Source organism: Odocoileus virginianus, chromosome 5 (genome assembly GCF_023699985.2).
Source record: "Odocoileus virginianus isolate 20LAN1187 ecotype Illinois chromosome 5, Ovbor_1.2, whole genome shotgun sequence".
Lineage (NCBI taxonomy): Eukaryota > Metazoa > Chordata > Mammalia > Artiodactyla > Cervidae > Odocoileus > Odocoileus virginianus.
In genome coordinates this window covers 88,987,306-89,014,113 of record NC_069678.1, presented here as the reverse complement: position 1 = coordinate 89,014,113, position 26,808 = coordinate 88,987,306, and the positions used below count along the sequence as shown (strand labels likewise).

General features: G+C 51.6%; 1 protein-coding gene and 1 long non-coding RNA gene across 4 annotated transcripts in view; both read right to left on the bottom strand.

Annotated features, from left to right (window-relative positions):
* GRIK3 (glutamate ionotropic receptor kainate type subunit 3) overlaps nucleotides 1–25,864 on the bottom strand; it is a 244,568-nt gene extending 218,704 nt beyond the window's left edge. The window contains exon 1 of one of the 3 annotated variants that reach the window (XM_070468389.1): nucleotides 25,783–25,864. Coding sequence is in view for 2 of the 3 variants with exons in the window: in XM_070468390.1 (XP_070324491.1) it covers nucleotides 25,103–25,217 (115 nt within the window). In the remaining variant the exon portion in view is untranslated. Of the gene's footprint in view, nucleotides 1–25,102; nucleotides 25,596–25,782 lie in introns of those variants that run through there. The other 2 variants (XM_070468390.1, XM_020880250.2) reach the window with 2 other exon arrangements.
* LOC139035080 (uncharacterized) lies at nucleotides 252–10,844 on the bottom strand. Its single transcript, XR_011487596.1, has 2 exons — nucleotides 10,762–10,844; nucleotides 252–548 (listed from the first exon to the last, which is right to left on the bottom strand). It is a non-coding gene; the product is annotated as an uncharacterized lncRNA (long non-coding RNA).
* Nucleotides 25,865–26,808: the final 944 nt, after the last annotated feature.

Below are 26,808 nucleotides of genomic sequence, written 5' to 3'. Positions count from 1 at the left end.
TTGAGGCTGGGGAAGATGGATCAACTCCTTCCATGAGTCCCCTGTGCACTGGCCCAAGAGAATCCCTGCCTGTGGGTCCAGAAATCTCCAAGCCCTGTCCAGGCCATGTTGGCCAGGGCAGCGGCCCCTGGGAGTGGTACACAGAGGAGAAAAGTAGGACAGGAGCTAGCACCAAGATTTTTGAGATATGAAAAGTGTAAAATCCTTCCTTTGTGTGGGAATGAGTGCCAGGGGAAGGGGGGCCATACCTATTGAGTTTTCATCAAAGTAATTTATTGATCAATACAGCTAACATGGCTAGTTCAGCGATTTTGTAAAAAATAACCAAGTGCTAGAGGCGAGGAGCACTTTGCTGGATTGCGGTGAGCAGGACTGGGCAGAGTCGCCTGTGTTTTATGGCCTTCTGGGAACTGAGCCCTGGCAGTTACATCTCTGTGGCTTTATCTTCATGACATCACAACACCGGGATGGGGAAGGAAAAGATGGGCCAATCTTCCAAATGTTCTGTCTACCTGGAGATGTCTCCGGGCAAGGTCACCACGATGAACCTGAAAGAAGGTGGTGGGTTAGGAAACACCATCCCGGGGGCAGGTTGAAGGCCAGAAGGAAATGGAGCTGTGCGTTTATTAAATGCCTACTGTTTGCCAGACCCAGAGCTAAATGCTTTAACACTTACCATGCTTCTCTGTATTTGAGAGAAACATGAGAAAAATGAGGCTGGAATTGTGTTCCCAGGGCTTCCCTGGTGGCTCAGTGGCAAAGAATCTGCCTGCCAATGTAGGAGACACGGATTCAATCCCTGGGCTGGGAAGATCCCCTGCAGTAGGAAATGACAGCCAGCTCCAGGATTCTTGCCTGTGAAATCCCACGGACAGAGGAGCCTGGCGGTCTATAGTTCATGAGGTCACAAAGAGTCGGACACAACTTAGCAGCTAAACAACTTTGTGTTTCCACAGTCACAGAGTAACTAAAGGGTGAAGGAATGATTCACATTCAGATCTGACTTCAGGACTTGCCTGATCCAGTTCATACTGACGTGACTCAGAATGAGTGACTTGGCTTCAGTGAATCTCAGTTTCTGTATGTGCGTGTGGGGAGCCTCAGTCCTGCCCTGTCTCAGAGCTCACAACTGGGAGCATGACACTACACACAGAGGTGAATGCACTTGACAAATGGAAGAGAATTCCACTCCTCCAGTCAGTGGTCTCTCCTCCAAGAACCCCCCAAAGCTCCTAGCCTGAGCCCAGATGCTAATACATGTCAGATAATTCATCAATGGATTGAACCATCATTGGACGGCCTGGTATCCCATCCTTGAAACATCTGGGTGATGGCTGTGTACTCTTCCTCCAGATGTGTGGGCCACACCTAGCTACAAATTCTGGCATGGGCTTCATGGACAGAGCCAATCGGAACCTTTGCTTCTTAAGTCCCCACCTGCTCCCAGCATGATCAGCACCTCCAGGCTTCCATGGGTTCACTTACCTGGATGGGAAGGATTTGTCATGAGACATAAACCCCCTGGAAGAGAGGGTGCAGCCCTACCCTGCAGAGAGCTCTGCTCCCCAGTGATGCAATATGGCTCCTCCGCCACTGGGTCTTACGTGCTTAGGACAGGCTTTGTGTGAGGCCCCTTGCTGGGAGGGGATGTCATTCACCAAGAGCAGCTTCAGGAAGGATGCAGGGAAGGGAGAATGCGGCTGAGCACCAAAGGAGCCCATGGTCTGTGGTGGGGTTGGAGCAGGAGCCCTGGAATGACCCCGAGCTTTTGAAAAAACACCTCCCCCATGCCATCTTACGCCATGCCCCTCCTCTCGCTCACCAAGCCCCCACACCAAGCCCCTTCTCTCTGTTCCATGACCACTCTGCACCCTTTCCCATCTCAACACCCCCACACATGCTACCCGTCTGCCTGGAATGCACTCCCTTCTTCACCTGGTGGATTCTTCCCATTCTCCAAGCCTCAACCTAAATGTCACCTCCTCCGAGAGGCCCTCCCTGCTCCCAAACCAGAGTGGCCTCCCCACTGTCCTCATGCGCAGCATTTGCTGCAGTTCACAACTATGTGTCTACTTGTCTGCTTACGTGTTTGCTGTTTGTCACCCCACGTAGAATAGACAAGATCTCATGAAGAAAGGAATCTCAGTCTCTCTGGTCATCATTCTAGGCCCAGGTCCTAGTCCGCCCGGTGCACAGTAGGAGCTCAATCAGAATTTATTAAAGGAAGAAGAGACTTGAGGAGGGAGGAGGGGAAAGAAACCAGGCAAGATGAACTGCAGGCCAACAGGGATGGGTGTGTCCACCCATAGAGTTATTTTTCTGGCAGTTTCTCAGACATTTCTTCATATGGATCCCATTTAGATGATCTGGTTCTTCCAGGAAAACTGTCTCAGTAACTTATTGAACCCCACTGTATGCCAGGTTGGCACAATTTAGGTATTTTACATATGGCACTCACCCACCATTAGATAGACCACACCCAGTGACATATTTGCTAAGAAGTTGGAGGTGGGCAGAGGGTACAGAAATACTGGTGAGATAAGAATGAAGTGATCCCAAGTGGCCATCTGGGTCAGGGGCACCTGAACCTGCCACTTGGACTTTAAGGATGTTCTGACCCCACCAGGGAACCTGATCATGCCCAGACTAGAACCCATTTAGTCTCCTTTTCTTCTCCTCTCTCTCAACTCTTTGATTTTATCTCCTTGTCTCTGACTGTCTCTGTCTCAGTCACTGGCTTCCTCTTTCTGACCCGCTGTTTATCTCTCAGTAAGAATTCACCCACATTGGCTCATTCAGGGGTGTGAAAACAGTGGGGTCAAGACAGAGTCTAAACATCCCATTTCCATCTTAGCATCAGGGGATCCTGAAACCCAAGAAACTCCTACCCACATTCTCGTAGGACTCTGGGTCCAGAAATCTGAGAAAAAAAATACTATTTTTTAAAAATTATTGAGATACAGTTGATTTACAATGTTGTGTTAATGTTTGCTGTATAGCGAAGTGATTCAGTTGTACATAAACATTACAAATCCTTTTGCATTATGATCTGTCACAGAATATTGAACATAGTTCCCTGCGCTATACCGTAGGACCTTGTTGTTTATCCATCCTACATGTAATAGGTCACATCTGCTAATCCCAAACTCCCAGTCCTTCTTACCTCCCCTCCCCCTTGGCAACCACAGGTCTGTTCTCTGTCTGTGTGGGAAAAAACCACTATTAAAGAATAATGTCGGTTTTCTCTAAGTAAACAGAGACTTCCTAGAGTGAGATGGCTCATGGCCAGGGCTCGGAGCCTGACTTCCAGGTTGGAATCTAGGATCTGCCACCTCCTGGCTGTGTGACCTCAGGCAAGTCCTTTCATCGCTCTGAGCCACAATTTCTTCATCTGCAAAACGGGGATAAGGGCACCATCTCACAAGGGCATCATGAGGATTAAAGAAGACTACAGAGACGTGCTGAGAATATCTGGCAAAGTAAGTGCCCAATAAGTACTGGCTATAATTGATGAGGCCCACATGGGGTCTCATTGTTAAGATGCCTTATTATGTTGACCTCACAAACAAAGAATAAAATCACAGTAATCCTTGAGACTGACCAAATTGCCTGAATGACATTCTGTTTTATCACTGGTGCCTACCTTCTCAAAGCTACAAGACCACCAGATTCCAGACCTCCGGCTACGTGACCACAGGACTCAACTACAAGCTAAAATTTAACCATCTCTTCAGAGAATTTTTCATTGGTGGGCTACAAGAAAGACCCCGTCAGAAAGGGAGGATGCTGGTTCTTCTCAAGGGCCAGTCACCCTCTCGTTTCCCTCTAATAAATTTTTCTTTTCTTGCCTGACTGCCCAGCTCACTCCCTTTTTCTCTGCACTCACCTTACAATAATGTTTTCCTGGCTTTAGTCTGCTAGCTCTCACTTTGTTTGTTTGCAGTGCCGGCCCATCCTCTGAGTTGGAACAATGAGGAAAGGCAGTGCTGTCCACCCTGAGTAGGACAGAGAAGAAAAGCCCTATCTCCCTGCAAGTCACGTGCTAAAGCAAAGACCCCCCCACAAGGTAGAGACAGAGTTTGTGGTCTTCTGAGAAGCCCTGCTGGACTCTCTCTTCTAGACCCAGCAAGGGTACCTGGGCCTCACCCTGGCCCATGATGGAGACACTTCGAGCAGGTTCAGGAAGCACAGAGCCTGAGAGTGGTTGTATATTTCATGGTCTTCTTTTTGTTCTAAATCCCAGGAAGTGGAGATACATGAGCTGCTGACCCATGACAGGTCTGCTGACCCCAGCATGACCTACTTGGGGCTGGGAAGGAGGAAGGTAGACAGACTTTCACAGAAGCTGAGCCCCCATCTCACCTCCAGGGCCACTGCAATCTCCAGGAAATCGAGATCTTTCAGTTTCCCCCATGAGCAGGCCTGAACTTGGCCCAGGGAAGTGGTCTCTGGCATCCTCCTGAGTGATGTCGGGACCAAGACCCTCCTCATCCCTGCCACAACACCCATCCCTGCCAAGACACTGCACCCAGTACCTTCAACCAAGGATACTCTCTCCCTGGAAAGGGGCCTGCTTCCTGGCCGAGGAAGACCAGATATCTAGAATCTCATACCAGAAGTGTGTCTGAGTCCCAGGATCTCTGAGTCTGGATTTGGGGGGATAATCCATATGCCCAAAGCACATCCCAGCAGGCAGAAGGTAAAGCCAGCCCCAAATACTAAGAAAGCACCCCCACTGCATCCAGATCTTAATCCACTTGTACAGAAAGCTGGAGGTTCTGCAAAGAAAGCATCTCCCAAATGAACCTGAGGCTTCCCGTTGCCACTTGGCTCCAGGGGACTGATGGCATAATGAGATCTCAGGATCTCCGTGAGGGGTGGTTTACAGATACTATTCTAACTCTTCCTCCTACAGCCACCTCCTGACAATGTCCACAGCGGACGCTGGGCACCAGACAGCCCACATGCTCACTGTAGCGGGCCCCGCCCAAGACCTGGCCAGGGCAAGGGTGCCCAGCACCTCATGCTTTCCTGGTTGGGGGCACATTCTCCTCCTCCCTCCCCGTTCTCCCTCAACCCCCACCAAGCAGACTCGGTAGCTCAGTAGCTGTGCAGAGCCTCCTACTTCGCAGCCCCCACCTCGGAGTCTGAGGAGGATGGGAAAGGGCATATTTGCCCGTGGCCCATTATCCAGGCCCAATTAGTCGCTGGGTCTGTGTCAGAGTGTCGGGCCTGTGACCACCGTGAGCCCTACAGGGAGCGAACAAGGACAGAGGTTGTTAAACCCTCCCACAGAGCTCTGATGCCCGCACCAGGTTCTGGTGCCTCAAAGATACGGTGAAGCGAAGGGATCATGGCAGATTTCCCCCCCAGCAGGTGTCAGCTCTGGGTGATGCTACCCTAGAGGTACACAGCAAGAGCTCAGAGCCAGGCACCAACAGAAGGGGCATATGCAGGAGCATCCTGAAAATGTCCCTGTCCACAAAAGGGTGAAGCTTCCCCACCCAGCTCCATCCCATCTGTGACTCTGGAATTCAATTAGATTTGTCGGGCACTTTTTAATCACCCACTGTGGCCATCGCTTGGGGCAGATGCTGGGAATACGCAGGGAAGAGAGTGGGAGCCAGGTGGGTGGACGTTCAAATCCTGGGCACATCATCACTTATCGAAGGGGTACCTTCACCCGGCTGGGGCTCAGATCCCTTCCTTAGAAAGTGGGGAAAAGTACAGCCATCTTAGGGCTACCAGGAGGGTTAAAAAGAAATTGGGGAAAAAAGAAAACAAAAAAGAGACAGAAAAGGGTTCAATGAACACCAGCTGTTTTTAGCATGACAAACAAGAATGCGATAAGGTCTTTGTCTTTGAGAAGTTCCAACAGGAAACATAAAGAGAAGCAAGGCTGGTGAGAGAGAAATGTTCTAAACAAACAGCCCTCTTTGTCTTCTGTTTATTCCTGATAATAAAAACACAGGTACACAAAATATTTTACTTTTCCGTCTTAACTCCACTGCAAGTAAAAGGGCACACGCGTGAGAGTCAATGGTGTTGGTACAAGGGAGGCATGATAAGGAGAGGTGGGGACTGTGACATGGTGGGAAAAGAACTTGGAAATCCAAAATTTTATATGAAACATCCCCATTTTTGAATGTTGGCTAACTCAAAAAAAAAAATGAATGCAACTTAAAATCAAATTGAAGGACGTTAAGGGCAAAGCCCCAAAGAGTTCAGAAAAAGAATTCCTTGAATTCCAGGCTAAGGATTTTGTCTTTCAAGAGGATAAACTATCAGAAACTGTTGCTATTTTAATGATGAGGTTTTAAAAACAGTCTAGGGACTTCCCTAGTGGTCCAGTGGTTAAGACACTGCACTAAAGGGGGCTCCGGTTCAATCCCTGGTTGGGGAACTAAGATCTCACATGCCATGCAGCCAGAAAAAAAAAAAGAAAACAAACAAACAAAAATATACCAACCTGAGGCAAATACAAAAGATCTACAAGCCTCAATATTATAAGCCCTGGGGTCACCAGGGAGAGGAGTGGGGAAGTAGACATTTCTGCACCAATAAAGGGGGCTAGAGCAAGGCTCCAGGGAGGCTCAGGGAAGGTTGTGACCCACGGCCTGGGTGCATCAGAGGAGGCTTCCTGGAAGAGGTGAGTCTCAGAATAGCACACGAAGTACAATAGAAAAAAGGAAGAAGGGATTAGGCAAGAAGCCAAAGAGGGGAGGGCATTCCAGGTGGGAAGCACAGAATACCAATGCGCTTCAGAAATAGCAAGTTGGAAATAGCCCTACCTGCCTTGAGTTGATAACCGATCTGTAGGTGAAGTGGTTTCTGTAGAGTTCTGACTGGGCCAGGCCAAGGGAGGGGTTGCCAGTAGTTGATGGCTGGGCGGAGCTAACCACAGTGGGAAGACCTAAAGGATGGAGGTCTTATAACCCTCAGTTCAGTTTAGTCGCTCAGTCGTATCCGACTCTTTGTGACCCCATGGACTGCAGGGCACCAGGCCTCCCTGTTCATCACCAACTCCCGGAGTCTACCCAAACTCATGTCCATTGAGTCAGTGATGCCACCCAACCATCTCATCCTCTGTTGTCCCCTTCTCCTCCTGCCCTCAATCTTTCCCAGCATCAGGGTCTTTTTAAATGAGTCAGCTCTTTGCATCAGGTGGCCAAAGTATTGGAGTTTCAGCTTCAGCATCAGTCCTTCCAATGAATATTCAGGACTGATTTCTTTAGGATGGACTGGTTGGATCTCCTTGCAGTCCAAGGGACTCTCAAGAGCCTTTATCAACACCACAGTTTAAAAGCATCAATTCTTCGGTGCTCAGCTTTCTTTATATCCCTCACTCCCCACCCAAATCGAGGGTACTGAGGGCTGTCCCTGCATTCCTTGCAGCTGCCAGGAAAGGGTACCCAGGGAGGCCAGAGAATCAGGTGTCTTGGCTAGAGAAATGGGAGACAGGCTATGTGCAAAAGAAAGGGGAGGGACTGGGCTAAGAAAATCCTGTGCTAGAGGAATGGGAACTAGAGATCCATGAACAATGAGAGGGCTGGGAAGAGCCTTGTTCCATGCTGGTTTCCAGGCCCAGCCGACTCGCCCCATTTTCTGCCCAAATCTGAATAAACAGATTCAACCTACACTCCCAAGCACCTACTATGTGCTGGCACTGTGACAGGTGTCTATGTCCATTATTCAAAATAACATCAGCAATCATAGGGCTTCCCAGGTTGAGTGGTAAAGAATGCACCTGCAATGCAGGAGATGTGAGTTTGATCCCAGGATCGAGAAGATCCCCTGGGGTAGAAAATGGCAGCCCACTTCAGTATCTTACCTGGAGAATCCCATGGACAGAGGAGCCTGGCCGGCTACAGTCCACAGAGTCACAAAGAGTCGGACATGACTGAGTGGCTAAACAACAGCAATCATGACGATGTGTTGAGGATATGGCCACCTGTCTATGGAATGCTCCCTCTGTGTTCATCACCCCAGGCTTTGCTTCCTCATCTAGAAAGCGGCAATAGAGTCCTCACCTCTCAGATTTGCTGCATTAAGTGACTGAATGTCTGGAAGCTGCTTAGCACAGTGTATCTGGCACATTGTCAGCCTTCGAGGGATCCAGGATTCGCTATTATTATTTTCATGAATATAGTAACACCGTTAGCACAGGGTACTGGAAGCAGAGCCCAGCCAGATGTGTGTGGGGCTGCCATCCTACCCTGCTGCCACAGTCCTAGGTATCAGTGGCCCTTGCACCTGTCCTACAGGCTGAGGTCTCCCCCCTCCCACCACATCTGCCAAGGACAGGAAGATGGCTCCGCCCTCACTGGGAGAAGAGGTTTCAGCTCAGCCATGGGGAAGCTCCTGGCCCTGTGGAGGCTGCTAAGGGAAAAGTCGAGACCAGACAATGCCCATTTCTTGGGTCTCCCTGCTGGGTTGTCACAGATACTGAAGACTCACAGAAGTCCTGGCTGGGTGAGTCTATCAGGGAGGCAGCCATCCCCCTAACCCCACCCCATCCCGCACCCCCCGAGGAATGCTCACTGCCTTGGAACACACCTAGGGCTTTCCGGTCCAACCAGGGAACCATGAAATGGGACTCGAGGCCCAGCTGAGCTTGCAGACAGTGGATGTGGCATCCACTGATGGACGACTCGGGAAACAGATGGGTGGCCCCGGGAAGGGTCCACTCATGCACGACACAGCCCGGCCTGCAGTGCTCAAACCTGGGGCAAAGGGGATGGCCAGGCTTCTGGGGACAGCCCTGGACCAGGAGTCAGGACACTTGTTCTTTAACAACCTTTCACGCTACATCTCCCTGTCCTTTCCTACCCAGACTACTTGAACAGCTTCCTGATGCCTGTCCCCCACCCATCTTCCAACTTCACACCTGCAGTCACCTCACACAGCCACTAGGGCGACTTTTCAAAACTACAATCTGGTTTTGCTGCTCCCCTTCATAAAGTCCTCAGTGGTTCCCCAGTGCCCTGGGGTTAAAGCCCTGCCTCCTTACCTTGCTTATCCAGCCTTCCGCATTCCCACCACTCAAACCTTACTTTTTTTTTTTTTTCACATTCCCTTCTGTTTGCTCCATTCACAGCAGATTTGCTTGAGTTTTTTTAAACACTGGTTTGAAACATATGAAATTGCTGATATTTGACCATGTCTGACCTCCAAAGCTTATAGGGCTTCAACTTAACGCAACTGCCTGTGCCTTGGGCATTTGTACTCTCCGCCAAGAATGTATCCCTCACTCCCCACCATCACCATCACCTAACCACCCCTCTTCTCCTCCCTCAGCTCTCAGTTCAAGTGTCACTTCCTTGGGGCAGCCTTTCCTGATGCTCCCCTGGTAGCCTGCAAGTCCCTCCATGACATGCGTGGAGTTTGAAGTGACTCTTTGATCTCTGTTTGTTGCTAGATTGAAAGCTCCATGAGACCAGGATCGTGTCTGTCTTGCTCACCCTTTAGTCCTGGCACCTCATGGAGGACTGGCGTATAGCATGTGCCCAGTAAAGGCTCACTGGACAACCAACTGTACATATGAATGAATAGACAAAGCTCTACCCCAACCAACTATGTGACCTCGAACCACCCACCTCCCTCAGACATCAGTTTCTACATCTGCAAAGGATGGTCACCATCCCTATATCAGAGGGATGTGCAAATTAAGTGGCATCAGGCATGCCAGTGTGTTTGGCATTATACTGCTCAGAAATGTTGATGGGCCCTACCTGGAGCTGGCTGCAGACACCAGGTTCTTTCTGACCCAAGGGCACTGCCAAGGGATGAACTGCTGTTAGAAGACAGACAGGGAAGGGTCTGACTTTAAGAATATTCCTTATAACCACCACGTTGAGCTCAGCCTTCATGGAGTTTGTGTAACCCAGAGCAGGCACAATTCTGGTCTTTTAGGAAACTCAGAAAGCCCGAATTTTTATAGCATCTCTTAATTTCATATTTGAGGATGCCTAGAATTTCATAGTGAAAGGGATCCAGAGCTCCTCTGAAACATCCCAGGCCAATCTGTTCTCAAACATATCCCATGGCAAGAAGCTCACTACTCCTAAGGTATCTCACTTAGTCTTCAAAGAACATTGACTACGAGATAGCTGGTGTTGAACCAAATTCTGCCTTCTGGGACCACCACCCAACTGGTTCCAATTTTCTCCTGGGGCCTCCCAGATCAGGTCTGCCCTCTCTTCTATGCTGCAGTCTTCAGAGATAGAGAGTGAGTCCCGTTTGATGTCAGGTCTCCAACATCTGGTCTTTGAGCATTCTTTCTGGCACTCAGTCTCCACGCCTGTACAATGGGAATAGCATGTGATGCACCTTACTCCTCTCTTTGGGTGGGGATAAGACTGATGAGGAGAAAGAATGAGCATCTTGGCTCAGAGAAGGAGGCTGCAGGAGTTCCACTCCTTCCTTCCGACAGGCCTCAGATCCAGATCTGGGATCACAGTAGCTCCTCGTAAAAGCTGCCTTCCGCTGGGTGACTCAGCCTCAAAGGCTGTCCACTCTCCCCAACCTCTAGGGAAGATTGATGCCTACACTGATAGATCACTCCCATGGATTAGGTAGATAAAGAAATTGATTATTCCATAAATCACTGTCTCCGTGAAAAACAATCCCAATTTTTTAAAAAAGAAAATATTATAAATCTGTCTGAACCCGTGTGAGTGAAAGTGTAGCCATTTCAGTTTAATTGTCTGAGACCTTCTTTGCTACAGCCCCAGGAAAAGAGTCCCTGAAGCTACTACTTACAAATCTAGAGGTTTCTCCCAAGCCTTATGAATGGCCACATCACACCATGGATGAGATGGGTTTACATAGCAGCAGGAAGAATCTGAATTGCCCAGAAAGAACTTTCTCACCAAGGAGACAGAATTATATCTCTTGGAGACATTAAAAAAATGGAATACTTACTCCTGTCCCTACCTTTTCCTTCCTACTTACAGATGTACCACTCCATCTAGGAAAGTTAAGGCCCTAAGTTCTACCAAGAGACAGAGAACTGGCCAAAATAAACCTTGGGTGGGGCTTGAGGATGAGGTGGGGCAGCTCAGGCATGAGGGAATGCTCAGAGCAATATAAGTGAAGAAATGATTCAGGAGCAAAGGCAAGAACAGGTGGGGGTGGGGGGTGGGGTGAAGCGTGAAAGATAAGAGATGTGGCTTCCCAGCTGGCTCTTCTGTGAGATGTTCACCTTGTTTCTCTTCTTCTCTAAGCCTCAATATTCCTCCCCAGAACACAGGAGAACAAGGAACAAAGAACAATCAAAGCATAAGGTTCTAGCCTGAACTGCACGTCCCTGAATATTCAAGGCACTGTGGCTATCACTTAGGGCAGCCACTTGGACCTACCATGAGGCCATCCAGAGGCTGTGCCGCCCCCCCAGACTCCTCAATCCCCTGCCCTGTGCACGCTGCAGTGCACAGAGTGGGTGATCCAGAAATGTGTGCTGAATCAATGAGTCAGCCCAGAGACTATGCGAAAAAGACAGGAAATAAACACTAAATTACAAGCAGTACAAAAATAGCCCCATTTCCAAAGCAGATTTTTCTGATTCTGCGAATCTAAGCAGGAGCAGCAAAACCTCTAATTCCCTTTCACTGAGATATCTCAACCCAGGGCCCCTGGAGTAGCCTTACTCTCTACAAACCATAGCTCATGTCTTGCCTGCCCTTTCTGCCTTCAATATGACTTCAAGGTGCCATCTTGCCTCCTAAATCCTGGGAGCCCATTTACCCAAGCTTCCCTCCTTGTTCAGAGGTCAAAGCCAATTCATCAGACTCTATCTTTCCTACACTCTTAGCCTCCTATGCCCTTGGCTTCAAGTCCAGGTGTTTCAGCCACTCTCAGTACCCCAGTGATGGACAAACTCCCCCTTCCTCTGCGGCCTGCTGAGGTCACCCATGTCATGATTTTCCTAGCTGGGGAGACCTTTGTCAACACCCAGTCTGATAACAAGTCTTCTCAGACACATCCAGGTGGTGGAGCACCTGGTGGCTGGGGTTCTTTGGGGAATGCCACAAAGCTGTGACACATTTAATTCCTGTCACCTGAACGAGGAGTAATTTTATTTACTAGCAGAAAATATGGCTCTATTATAGGTATGCAGGGCTCCACGATTCAAGAAATAATAACACACAAAATACTTTAAAGAAATTACATTTAGTGGGATAAAAATACATAACACAAGCCTACTTACCAAATGCAATGTGAAAGATGATGCTGACAAGCTGAGCAAAGATGCTCGGTATCAGGTGTGATATTTGACAATGGAATGTTCATTCGTTTTGTCATCTGCTACTGCTCCTAAGCATACAAGCCGTACAAGGCACCAAAGGTTTAAGAACAATTTATGTGAGATAGAGAGAGAGAAAAAAAAGGAGAAAATTCTATCCATTCGCTCCATTTTCTTTTACTGTGAGCTACTCTATCTGAACGACCACAAATAATAGTTCTTACTAGCCTACTGTGTACCTGCTAAACACCTCAGTCTGGTTTATGAACACCAGAGTCCTAGAGGAACAGCATTTGGAAAAAGAATGCCTGTTAAGCAAGACCTTACAATAACCACAGTGCCCCTACTATAAGAATCAGCATGCAAATGGTGCCCACTCACCACCCCCAGGGCTTGGCTGCTCTCCAAGGTGCTGAACACAGAGGCTGGGGTGAACCTTAATTTCCCTGCTGCTCCCCGGACAACCCAGAGAGTTATCACTATCTACGAGTTTTTATAAACACACATGCATCTGATTCGTATTTCTCCCTCAATGTGAAAACGGTTTCGGAGGTCTGTTTTGCAACACTGGAAAAATCTAGTCTCCTTCTCTCTCTCAAGACTGTAAATTTAAAGCTTCAAATGTGTGCATATTTGTGTGTGTATGATAGGAAAGTGGATGGGATTTTCTTAATAGATGGGGTGGTGGTCAGAGATTCATGTTTTCATCTGATTTTTCCATGGCTCACCAAGGGATGTGGCACCAGTCATTTCCCTTTTTCATCTCTCAATCTATGATAGAAAAGATTGGGGCAGGTACTGTACTGTAGCTTTGACATTCAGAGTGCCTCCACCTGTGTTCTGGCTCTTTCAGGGACTCAGAGACTGTCAAAGAGGATGACCTTGCCTGGCCTCCTCCAGCACAGGAAGATTTTCTGGATCCAGAAGAAGAGACAAGGTTCAGCTTCTTTTGTAAGAAGCCAGGGATTCAATCTCTCTCTGCTCAACTCTCCCCCCAGCTCTCACTCCCCATGGACCAGCCATCATTCAGCTAAACCTGAGAGTTCACCCATATTTTATTTACTGATTCGATGTTACGAGACAAGTAAAATAGACGGCTGTCACCTCTATTAAACTGGGCAGGAAAAATGGCCATGTAGGCAACAGGCTATTTCTGCTTATAATGTGTCATCTATTTCCTTGGGGGAGGGAAGCAAAGAAGGGGAGGTCCTAGTCTCAGGGGAAAGCCCAGTCCTGTCATGTTTTGGGGGAAGCTCAGGGTTCCCCTGCAGCCTGTCCCACACTCACTCTCAGCTACATGGTAGACAGGTCAGGCCAGCCAGTGGGAAATTACTCTCAGTTTTTCCAGTGACCCAAAGTCAAGTCACTGTATTCACTCATCAGACTTGGGATAAAGAATGGCTGTTGAACCGCAGTTTGGGAAGCCTATGCTGGAGAAGCGAATCTTCAATTGGTTATCTCTTACAAGTACACAAACACACACACACACGTGCACACATTCCTGCTCACCAGGCAGGAATATGATGGCATTTATATTCTCAAAGCTAAGTGGCCCAAGTTGACTGTCTGTATAGCCTAAATCTCCAGGTTTAACTGTTAACACCTCACTTTACACAAAGCTGTCACATAGACCTGCTGTCTACACATCCTAGCAGGATCCTGTGATGTGGCATAAACAGGAAAAGGGGAAGCCTGATCTATGACTGGTGATAGCACAAGTGGTCCAGCTACAGTTCTGCCTGGCAGCTGTCCTGAGTGACCTGCCTGGTGAGGCTGGAACTGCAGAAGTTCTCTTTTATGGTTCAGCTCCCAGAGGGAGCAGCAGAGATGCCAAGGGACAGACGGGAAGGGGAGAGGGGTGAGGTCAGAAAAGACAGGAGGGTCATGGTCTTTTCTTTTGCCTCTTCTTGAAGTCGACAGCTTGTGCCTTTCTCAAGAGGAGAATCATCATGATAGGAGCCAGAAAATGGATGTAAAGACCAATCCTAGGCCTAAGAAAGAAAGACACATTCCCCTAAACACTCCAGCTCTGCCCAATAGACCTCATAGGAAAGGTCTTGGTGTAGAAGGTGCTGAATTGATGGAGCAGAAGACCACCACAGACAGCATTAGGACACTGACTTCACAGAAGAATCTAACAATGTCTTTCATGTAATCCTTGCTGGCAACATGGAAAAAGTGTTGAGCTGAATGACAAGGCTGCTAGATAGACTTATATTCAATCTGTATGTATCAAGGCATTCATTTATTTAACAGATAGTTATTAATCACCTACTACGTACCACACGTGGTGCTAGGTGCATTGGGTAAAGTGGTGAACAAGTCAGCTGCAGTCCACACTTGTCTCTAAGATTTTCTAAGAAAGCTTCTCTGTAAGGTAACCACGAATTACAACCCAGTAAGTCCTATGACAAGGGAAGTTCAAGATGCTGTGGGGACTCATAAAAGGAGATGGAAGTCAAGAAAGGCTTCCTGGAGGAAAATATATGCTTGCTGAGACCCAAAGGATGACTAAGAAGTTAGCCAGAAAGAACAGCAAGAGCAGGGGCCAAGTGTAAGAGAAGACACAGTGACTTCTAGGGACTCGGATGTTCAGTTCAGAGGAGCAGGGAGTGTGTGTGAGGCAAGGAGGGACAGCACACAAGCCTGCAGATGCCAACCCCAGCAGTCACAAAGGGCCTGAAAGCATGAAGAAGTCAGTGGGATTTCAACTCTGGTTAAAGTGTAGGCGGTGGATTCAAGACCACTGAACAAAGTCGACAGACTCTGACACTGGTCATATCCTGCCAAATGCGCTGATGGCAGAGATAGATGAAGCAAAGGCAAGCATGCTCATCCAAGGCTCAGAGGGCATGAAGCATGCCAGAGAGCAGAAAAGGAGGCACAAAAGCTTCACTGTCCAACCCATGGTTCTCAACCACAACCACATCTGTGGGCCAATAACCACTTACTTCTCTACCACAGACCCCTGGGGGGCAGAGGGCGAGGTCAAGGAGGAAGGAGAGGGTGAAATCCCTGCCTACCTTCCAAGGATGGAGAGATGGGAACAGGCTTTTGGTGGTCCAGAAACAGCAAGCAAGAAAAACTGCCTGAAGGTTCAATGATAGGATTTACCAGGGATAAATGACAGGTCCTGCCTTTAGGCTCAAAAGATCAACTGCCAAAGAGAGGGTGAGAGGAGTGATAGATCGGCAGCCATACCTGTGGAAAAGACCTTGTGATCTCATGAGACCACCAGCTCAGTATAAATCAACAGGGTGAAATGACTGCAGAAAAGGCTGAAATGGTCTGGGGGTATCTAAGCAGACACCAATGCTGAGACGCGAGGAGGGGACGAGCTTACCGTTTTCAGTACATAATAAGCAGGACTGTGGTTGGTTCTGGACACCACACTGAAAGACCTGGGCATTGTTAGCCTGGAGAAATGCCTTTACATTTCTGTGGGGTCGCACTGTGGGACAGGGTATAAATCCAAACTAGAGTGGGGGGGGGGGCAGGGTGAGCATAATAGTAAGAATGATGGGTAACATTTATTGAGAGCTTATAATGGCTATGGTCTAAACATATTATGTGCATTAACTCATTTAATCCTTAAAAAAACCCCATAAGGCAGGTGTTACTATTATTATTACGAGAGATTAAATAATTTGCCCCAGATCACTCAGGTAGGAAGTGATAGAGGCAGTCCTTAAACTCAGGCTGTCAGATTCCAGAACCTGTGAGCTTATCCATAATGTTAGACGGCTAAAATCTATAGAGAGTTTGCCTTCCTGGTGGCTCAGATGGTCAAGAGTCTGCCTGCAGTGCAGGAGACCCGGGAAGATCCCCTGGAGAAGGAAATGGCAATCCACTCCAGTATTCTTGCCTGGAAAATCCCATGGATGGAGGAGCCCTGGTCGCAAAGAGTTGGACACGACCAAACGACTTCACTTTCTACTTTCTATAGAGAGCTTCCTTTGGGCCAGCCATGTTAATTTTCACAATGATCCCTGGAGGTCAGATCTGTTACTATCCCCATTTTACAGGTGAGGAAGTCTAGGCTTAGAGCAATTATGTGACTTACCCAAAGTAACACAGCACAGAAGGAAGGAATGGGAGCTCAAGCTCAAGGCAGATGGATTTCAGAACCTACACTCTCAACGTGCAAGTCATACTACTTTCCCTGGAACTGCAGGAAAACCAATTTTAGGACAAATTTTGCAACAAAGATTGGAGCGGCCAATTCGTTTGCGATAAAGAACAAAGCACAGTCAAAAAGTGGTAAGTTTCCTGTTATGGGTGGTATTCAATCAGAGACTAAACATCCACTTACTGGGGATGGGGGAAGGGGTCCTCCAGTGACTTAGAACAGTGGTTCTGAAAGTGTAGGCAGATGAGCAGCAGCAGCTTCATCTGGGAATCCATTAAAATGCAAATTCTCAGGCCTCACCCCCAGACCCAGTGAATCAGAAGCTCTGGGGGTGGGACCCAGCAGTCTGTAGTTTACTGAGCTCCCCAGGTGACTCTGATGCATGTTAATGTTGGAGAAGCAGAGGCCTAGACTGACCCCTGGGGTTCTTTTAAGCCTGGATTCTGTGATTCTTCACTGTAAACAGGAAATGTGATGCCTGGAGCCCTGGGAAGGCCCTGGCTCCCTGCTCCTGCTTTTCCGCCCAATTGGGCAGGCTTTTTGGAATAGCATATTTCAGTTCTGCAAAGCAGATGCAGGAAGGCTTTGCAGCCTTCCTATATTTAAAGAGCTCATCTCTGCAGTGGTTCTGAGAATACTCTTAACCCCCTTCCATTGCAGCCTGTCTGCATCGGTCCCTTTAATAGCATAAGACTTCACTGTCTCCTATGGATGGGAACCCTCTTCACACAAACTGGGATCTCAGCTCCTTCTCCCTCCTCTTTTTCCCTCTGTCTTCCTTAACCCCCATTCAGCATAGCACCAAAGGATTTGGAGTGGAAGCTGCCACTCTCCCCGACCTCACCCCATTTCATTATCTCCCATCTGTAAGATCACCATGGGGACTCACTCTCGGCTTCATTACCTGGAGTCTCCCAGCAGAGTCAGCAGTGCCTATCCCCTGGGGCCCAGTCTCCAGCCACAGACCCTCTCTAGCATTCACCAGCTTGCTTCAGGAGCGAGCTTGGACTCCCCATCCAAGAAGAACTGATCAGGACTCCCTGGACCAATCCCTCAAGAGCATCCCATAGCCAGGGTCTTCCCAGCTCTGAATACATGCAAATCACATTTCAATCAAAACACTGCAAATGTAGGGAAGAACCAGAACCTCATGGGTTTTGGGTGTGTGATAAATAACGGGCCAGGAGGTGTCTGGGAGCTTTGGGCATACAGGAGCATGCTAGGAAGAGCACCCCTTTTGCTCCCCAGCATGGCAGGTAACCATCACAGGCTGCCAGAGACATCCATTCCAGTGCTGGGTATGTGAGAAATGGGCAGATACCCACATACTGAGCTGCAGGGGGTACTGGTTACATGGCTGGCACAAGGCAGAGGGCAGATAAGAAGCAGATAGCCTCACAGCTCAGAGTCTGAGGGTGGAGACACAGCCTCCATCCTTGGGGAATCTTTATCTCCTTAACATTTATTAAGCACCAGGTCCTGTGCAAAGAGCTTTATATACTTTACTTCCTTTCATCCTCACAACAGCCCTGTGAGGACCCTAGAAGTTTCAACCATATGAAATTTTTACAGGTCAAAACCAGCTGAATATGGTTTAACCCAGTATTAATAGTTCTCCCTCATGGATGAGGAAATAGAGGCTCAGAGGTGAAGTGACTCGCCCAAGGTCTCACAGCTAGCATCTTAGACTCCCACTCAAGCTCAGATCCACCACATTTCATCGAATCCAAGACATACCGTCATGTTTAAAGGTGCCAAGAAAGAAAAAATCCTTCAAGTAAACTCAAGCCTGATGTGAGATCCAGACTGATTTCAGAAATGTGAAAATGTCGGGGGAAGAGTTGATCTTAGAATCAGTGAGATGTATTAACTGACTCACAGAACTGCTCTGTGAGAGAAAGCCCTAGACAAACCACAAACATAGCTATAATCAAGGTCAGTGAGCATTAGTGAAGAAACTGCAAAGGTCAAAGGAAACAAGGAGAGGAACCCGGGAATGCAAGCTCCGTGGGGAGCAGAAAGCCTGGCTGGAGCCTAGGTAGTGTGGACTCCGGAGGTAACTGGAAATAAACCAAAGTGAGGTGACGGTAGAGAGGTCTGGGGCGCAGCACCTTGGAAGTGTGGGAAGGGAAACAAAGCAAAACCAGAATGACCTGCTGCCCTCAATCCAGTCTCCTCCGACCTCCCAATCACACTCAATTAGGGTTTGGTTTCTGGAGCACAAAGAGAATCTAAGAAAACAGGGACTTCAGAGGAAAACACAGGTGCTAATAAGCATAGGCCAGTAAGGCATCTGGAGCACAAAATTTAAGGAGGCGCTCACTACCATGGTCAGTCATGCAAGAGCACGGCCACCGTTCGAGAGCCTCCTTAAATCCTGCTTCCTGGCAGCCACACTCCCCTGATCCCAGTCCCACCCAGGTTGTTGGTGTTAGACTCCTCTCCTCCAATGGAAACAAGAAGAAATGCTGATCTTGGAATGGAACAGAATTTAAGCTTTTTTGAAACGATATCCCATCTCTCTGACTCTATGAAGCAAGCAGTCTCATCCCATTTTACAGATGGGGAAACTGAGACCCTGGAAAATAACATGACCCCTCCTATCGTGCTTGTTCCACATCTGTCACTTCTGCAGGGACTCTAAGCAGGGCATTTTCCCCTAATTCCAGAACAGGTCAGTCCCCGGCAGCCACCATCATCCCGGTTTCCCTGTATCCCCCGGAAGAAGGAAGATGGGGCAGGAGAAGAGTAAGCATGGATTTGCCTTTGCTCTGGTAGAGATGGCATGGGGAAGGGGAATGGGCAGCTCTTGCACCCAGGTCCCTGCACCCCACCCACAGTGTCCATGGGACAGCAACACATGTTCCAGGGCCCAGGGTCAGTGGACCTTACCCTCTGATGGCCCACCAGTCTCAGCTCACAGCAAGGCAGGCTCTCTTTAGAAGGTCAAAATGTGACTCTTGCTTAAAAATAAAATGACCATACAACCTATCTGCCCAGAAAGTATGCTGGAGGGGAGATGGGGTGGGGAAGGAAGGGAGGACAAGAGCAAATTTGCTGACCCCCTTCTCCGGCCAGGCCATCAGCTGAAGAGCATGGAGGGAGACACAAATGCAGAGTCCTGGGGTGTCCTCAAGGCTCTGATGATGTCTTTGAGGACAGTCTGGGGGCTGCCAGGGTGAACTGTAGGCTGGAGTTCCCAGAGAACAGAGGGATTCCTGTGGGTGGACTGGCCACACCCAAAGGAGTGTCCTACCTTTATTTTGGACTCGGATTAAAGATTTAAGCAGAGTCCAGAAGCCCAGACAAGGTGGGGTGTAAGGATATGTGTCGCATGTGCAGGAGGGGTAGGCAAGACCAAACATCCCTTTCCTCTCAGGAAAGCTTATCTGCCACTTGGTCCATCTGTAAGGACAGTGTGATGCTGAAAACCGGTTACTGGTACGTTTCAGTGTCACAGAGCCCATGCAATCATCCCCATAGAAAGCCTAACAGCCCAGGACTCTGAGGCCACACTCAGCACCCAGAAGCATGGGGGTGGGGTGCTGCACTCAGCACCCATGAGTATCAGTGCCTCCTGTCTTCCAGTTGCACAGACTACACAGTAAAAGCGCAGGATCTGGGGTCTGGCTGGTGAGAGCTCTTATCCTGCATTCACCACTTACTGGCCAAGTGATCTTGGGCAAGTGACTTTACTAAGCTTAGTTTCCTCGTCTGCAAAATGAGGACAATGTCTCCAGGCAGGGCTGGTGAAGGCTAAACCAGATGGTGAAGAAAAAAACTACTGCAACAGCTACTGGTCTCAAGCACTTACTAGTCACACTACTAGTCATTCATTGAAAAGCATGGTGCTTGGCAGCTAGTAAGTGCTCAGTAAACCAGGGCCGTTATATTTCGGTTGTGAGTTGTTCCAGACCCAGGTGGGGTCCCAGGCAGGAGAAGGTGAGGCCACCTCAGCACAGGCACACTGCCCCCTGGTGCTCATACAGGGGAATCGGCGCCTGCAAGAAGAGCTATTCCAGCCAACAAGCCCAAGGCCGGTCTCCATCTGCACCAGGCCCACCCTGGGCCCGTCTGTCCACCAAAGCACCTTGGCAAGGACACGCCAGGGCCTGCTGGGTGCTGGCCCCAGAGGAAGGGCCCTGCTTCTGGACTTTCAGTTCTCTCTGCTGCCACCAGGGCCTGGGGAGCCCCTCGGTTCCCTCTAGAAGGTCCTGAGCGAGAAAGGAGGGGGCTGGGGGGCGCAGATGGGGGGAAGAAGAGGGTGGGGACGTGCAGGCTGAAGCAGTGTGGGGCTAAGGCAGGGGCAGGTGACTGTAACAGCCTGGAGGAAGCCTGGCCTCCGCAGATCAGAAACAGTCCCAGTGGTGGAGCACAGCCGGGCGCTGCCCTGCATGGACATCCCAAGCAGCCCTAAGCCCTGAGCCTCCCCTGCATATGACCTTGCACCTCCCACCCCTAAGGATGCAGTCATCCTAGAATCCACAGGGCATCTGTGCCTCCTCCCCCGACCCTCACCGAGCGGGCTCTGTTTCCTGGGGACAGGACAGGGGGCCTGTGGGAACGAGGGGGCTTAGGGACCTTCACAGGCCCCACAAAGGAAGCAGCCAAGCAGCCTTGCCTTTGGAAGGGTGGGAATGAAGAGCCACTCCTCAAAGCCCGAAAGAACGCAGCGGGCTGGACTTCTGAAGTCAGCTATCATGCCGGCGGCTGGGGGACCCGAGTGACCTTGGAAGGGCCTAGTCGGGACGCTGTGCTGGCTCACCCCACATCAGCCATCTCTAAAAACCCCGGATCATCCTGACGTCAAAAGACGGTATAGCGCAGTGTTGAGGCAGGCATCAAGAAGAAATTATAAACTCCAGCTCGAGAAGGAGGGAAGCCCGGGCTGACAGGAGCAGCTGGGCTGGAAAGTGGAGGCAGAAATTCCTCAAGTTAATGCTTTCTAAGGCCCCTCGGGCCACTCCCAGGTCCTGTCTGAAGCTATTTACTTCCAGGGGGGAAAACCCTATTGATCTTCATTCAGTGCCTGTCTGCTCCAACACGGCCGCGATGTTTCAGCGCATCACCAGTCACTGCGAGAAATTTCTCATTGTTTTACACACAGCGGCTCCCAAACTCAGGAGATGAACGTTCAGGACTATTTCGGGTGAACTGATGGCAGGGGATGCAGACAGGGCTGACTTGGGAAGAGGGCCTCACGCCCCTGGGACTGACTGCAGTGTCCGCTGGGCTTCCCCGCCCCCAGTCCTGGCTCAGAGTCTCGAAACTCTGTTTTGCTCCCAGTGTAGATGCTCGGCGAGCCTGCCCGATCCGCCCACCTTCCACCCCGCCACATACACCTGCTTTATGTCTCTGCAGTCATTTGGCTCGGAACCTCCCCCCGGCTGGCTAAAGATCACCACCATCCGCTCGAGCTCCCCCAGCTAACGCCATCACTGTCTGGTTCCCTTCTTAAATGCTAGGCTGGCCCTCGATTCTACATGTATGTGAAACAAGCGAAGATCTAGACATGAAACCTACCAAGGCATTGACACTCTCCACCAGCACGCACTAAAAGGAACCCTAAAATCACAGAATATCCCAAGCATCATGGCCAACTCAATAGTTTACAGATGAGGAAACTGAGGTTCCAGGTTGGTGGGAGAGTGTGACTTGACCAAGATGGCTCAGGAAATTGGTGGAAGGCGGAGTAGAAAACCCAGGCCTCCTGGTTCCCAGCCCAAGGTCCCTCCACATCAGTGTCTAGGTCAAGTAGCCAGGAAATCCAGGTCCCCACTTGAGGCCACAGAAGCACTGGAAGGACCCATGCATTAAGCCACTTTCCGTGAGTTAAGACTAGGATTCATCTGAACAATAATAACGATGATAATAATAATAATAAAATACTGAACAATATGCCTTGAAAACCTTCAACAAGCAACACTTGATAACAACACACAGAATACATCTTCCACATATTCATATAAAATAATCAATGATCATTTTTTTCCTGCAGACTACAATCCAATTACTCTCTCTCCCTCACTCTCTCCCTCACTCTCCTTTGTTACTTGCAAACCATCCAAGCAATCAATGCCTTGACCTCTCCCTCTGATAGACACAATTACAAAAAGACAGAGCAATGCAATTCATCTATTCAAGACGGATTGTTTGAACACTCTGTCACACTGCTGAGCTATCCATCTCCTTGTCTAAGAGGAAATTTCAGCCCCCAAAAAAGGCACAAAGAGAGGGGGCGGGTACGCTGCTCCCCAGTCCAGAGAGCCCCTTGCACACCTGCAGGAAAACCCTCTCCTGGGCTGGTGCTAGGCGATGCCTGCCTACTGGAGAAGGATTCAGCTCCCAACACAGCCAGCTCAGGCACCCGTCTTGGGAACCAGAACCATCCAGCACACCCAATTTCCAGGGCCTTAATTCCTGTGGCCAGAGCCCTGAGATCTCAGGGCTGCAGAGAGAGGGAGAGAAGACAGGAGAGGCCATTGGGCCCAGCCAAGGTGCTGTGTTTGGGTTGCAACATGCGATTCTCTGTGTGCTGTCTCTCAATGCACCATGTCCACTTTAGCCCTTGGCTCCTGCTGAGACTCCAGCCTGGGCTCAGAAGGAGGCAAGTTCAGCTCCCCAGGGAGCTCCAGAGAAACTCAGGGATCTCAGAGCCTACCCATCCTCCATCCAAGCTGGCAGAGCTCCAGCGGTCACGTTTGGCATTGGCACAGCACCCCAGTCCTCGGGCTGGGAATCAAATGGGGCAGGGCTCTTGGATATAAATGGCTTGGGCCGACACGCTAATTAATCCTGGGGCTTAATACGAAGAAGATTAGAAGAGAGGAGGGCTTTGCCATCCTTAATTGCATTATTACACGCTGAACCCAAGAAAGGGCGGGCAGGCTTGGGGCTTCCCCTCAGGGCAGTGAGGAGTCCCCCGGTGAAAGTCAATTTCACGGTAAGAGGGAGCCGGTGAGGATACATCATCTTGCCCCTCCTCAGCGCATCCTTCCCTGGCTTCCCTCACCTACTCCTGTCTTCCTGGGCCCTCAAAGACAACCACCCCCTGACGCTGGGCTTTGAGAGTGCCCCTCCCACCCCTGCAGGGGAAGGAACATGGGAGAGGGAACTGCAATGCGTGGGCTGGGTGCATAGCACCTTCTGGGTCCCCCTCTTTTCTCCCAAGGGCACCCTAATCAATCAGGCCCCTACACACACATACACACACACAAACCAGAGGGAATAAAGGAAGTCCTGGCCCACTACTAAAGGGCTGCCTGCTCCTGGAATGGTGACCAAACTAGGCGCTGGGGCAGGCAAAGGTGCAGAGATTGAAATATTTTTGGCTTGCCTGGAGCAGTCTGGGCTGCAAAGGGTTAAGCCTGGTCGTGAGGGTTGTCCCCAGAGTCGGGTGCCTGGATTCCTCTGCCTCAAATGTCTGTCTGCCCGGGGTCCTGGGCAGGAACAGGAAGACCCCAGCGTGGGCAGAGCTGAGGCAGATGTTCTGCCCTCGTCCAGATGTCCAGTTCAAGAGGACCTGGAATCCAGGGGAGACCAGCGAGAAGAGAGAAGGAATTTCTGATTGCCTCCTAGGAAAACCTCAAGTACGGAAGCCAAGCTCGATATTGGTTGCCTGCACCCCGTCACGCCGCGGGCAGCCCAGAGTCCGCGCCTGGATTAGAGCCACAGGGAAGGAAGGCGGCCCTGTCTCGGCGGAGCCAGAAGCTGGTGGGGGCGCCTCGCGAACCCAGGCGGCCCAGGTCTCCCGCCTGGCGGCGGACGCAGGGCCTGCGTGGCCGAGGCTCCCGCCTGGCCAGGCCGGGCCCAACCCTGGCGGTCTCGGGCCTGGGACACGCGCCAGCCCACCCCTCCCCTGCCACCACTCTCCCTCCCCGCACAGCCCTGAGCGCTGCCTACGGGATGCCTGGGGCGGTCACAACAAAGTTAAAGCCCCGAGTAAGAGTCTCTGGCGAGAAGAGACGCGGAGACGCGAGAGCCTCAGAGCCGCGCGCAGACCCGCCAGCCGCCGCCAGCTGCTGGGGGATTTCGGCTAACTTTAAAAACCACTGGCATCCCTGTCCTCGCCTTCCCCGCTTGCGCCGGTCAGCCTCTGCGCTGCCCCAGGCGGGGGAGAGGCCTCGGCCGCAACGGATGGCTGGAGCGACCGGGGGAGGGGGCGACCCTCCCCTGCCCCGCGCCGCGGGGCTGAACGGGGGCCTCCGAGGCCGAGGGCGGCCACCGGGAGAGGAGACCGGCCGTCCTCGTCTGGCGAAGCCGGACCCTGCTTCCCCGCCGCGGCCGCTCGAGCCCTGCCCCAGGTCGGGGCGAGGAGCCCGCGGGAAGCGGGGAGGCAAGAGAAGTTGGTGCCTTTCCCAGGGTTCCCGCTTCGCAGAGGAGCCAGGTCCCAGAACTCGGTATGCGGCCGGTCCTGCTGGTAGTCGCGGGCAAATGCGCCCGCGACTCAGGCTGGGACCCGAACGCTTCGCTACACTCCGCCAGGTCTGGCGGTCCAGGAGCGCGCCAAGGGCCCCTCGCCCGCCGCAGCCCGGCTGCCTTCTCCCCAATAAGTAAGGCCCGTGACCCCGGCTTGGGAACTTTGTCCTCACCGGGTCGAGCTCCTGGTGGTCACCCGGCCCCGGCAGCCCGCTGAGACATTGGGAAATCTCTTGGGATCGCGTTCAGTGGCCCCCCGTTCCCGCCCCCGCCCGGGCGCACGGAGACCCTCGGCTCCCGGGAGCTCTTACCGATCCGGATGACGTGGGGCATCCCGCGCGAGTCTGGGATCCAGAAGGCGCACACGAGGAGCCCGGCCCAGTATTCCCAAACCAGACTCCCGAGGCGCCGCCAGGGAGCGGTCATCGTTGGGCGCCGCCGAGCGTGCCCGGGGCGCGGCCGTGGCGGGCTCCCTGGGGCGGCAGCTCTAGGCGCGGGCGCGCAGCAGCCCCCGAGGCGCCGCCTGGCCCAGCTGCCCGGCTCCCGAGCGCCGCTGCGAGTGGGGGGCGCCCCGCGGCGCCGCGCACATCTTACTGGGGGGCCGCCCCGCCGGCGCCCGCCCCGCCCGGCTGCCGCCCACGGGCCTCCCGCGAGCGAGGCTCCTGGGCTCCGCCCGGGCTCCTCTCGGACTCAGCTGCGGCTCGCGTCGGCTCGGCTCCCGCGCGGGCTCCCACCTGCCCCGGCTGCCGGGCGCTGGCGGGCGGGCTGCACGCGCGTCTCCGGCCGCTCCTCCTCCAGCCGCGGCGGATGCTATCGCCCGGGCTCGCACAAAGCCCCGGAGTGGAGTTGCACGCGCGCACACACTCCCTCCCAGCCCCCTCCCCCGCGCCCTGCCTCCCGCCTCCCGCGCCGCCCGCGCTCCCTCCGCGCACTCCCCCGCGCACACACTTCACACTCACACCCGCCGAGGCGTACACTCGCGAGCTCACACCTGCGCAGGGGGCGGGGAAGTGGGCCCGGGACCCGGTTTAGGGGGACACCCGGAGAACGAGGACTCTCCTCGCTTCTCACACGTCCCCATCCGCCCTGCGGCCCCCGGTCCCCTTCGACTGCGAGGGCACGGAGGCTGGGAGCCGGGCGTGGAGCACGAGAGCTGGCACCGCGAGCTGGGAGACGGCGGCAGCCTAGCGGCCCAACCAGCTGGAAGAGACGCGCCCGCCGGGAGCAGAGCGACCCGGAGCCCGCCGTCGGCTGAGTCTCGCCTTCCAGCTCCCACGCGCCGGCGCTGGCTGGACGGCAGCGGCCGAGACTGACCCAGGAGCCGGTTTCCCTTCCTAACTGCCATCCCTCGTGGAAGCAGAGTTAGAGTTGGGCCGGGGACTCAGGGGAGGCGGAATTCCAAGAGGATCGTCCAGCGCTGGACTAGGGGAGCTGCAGGAGCTGGTGGGGGGTGGGAGAGTCCAGGCCAGACCCTCTGCTGTGGAAAGCCGGACTTGACCGTGCACCGCCACTGCGGGGGCTTCGGAGGAAGATGGCTTAAATCCTTAGATACAGAGGGGCGGCTGAGATGCACCCTGGTACTTCGCATCTCTCTTCTCCAACTCTGCAGGAGAAGGGCCCCCTTCCCCATTTCTCCTGAGAATGAATAAAGAGAAACTGTAGCTTTCCGTGGGGGTGGAGCAGGACCCGAGGGGGAGCAAGCTAGAAAGGGTTAAAAAAAAAAAAAACCTTGTTTATTAGCAATAATAAATTTTTTTTCAAGTGGCGTTGGGTGTCGAGGGAAGAGAAGAGCTGTGGAGCGAGTCTGGAGCAGGAGGCTGCGAAATACGCAGTTAGGCGAGTTTAATGACCTTTTTGACAGAGACAAAGCGGTGCCGATACAGTAGATAAATAAACGAATCTGTCACCGGGCAGCGGCTAGGCTGTGTGTGAATTTATTTTTCTCATTTAAATAATTTGATCTATTCCATCATTCCAATCTCTCCCATTTGCCAGCTGTCTGGTAACAGCATGGCCC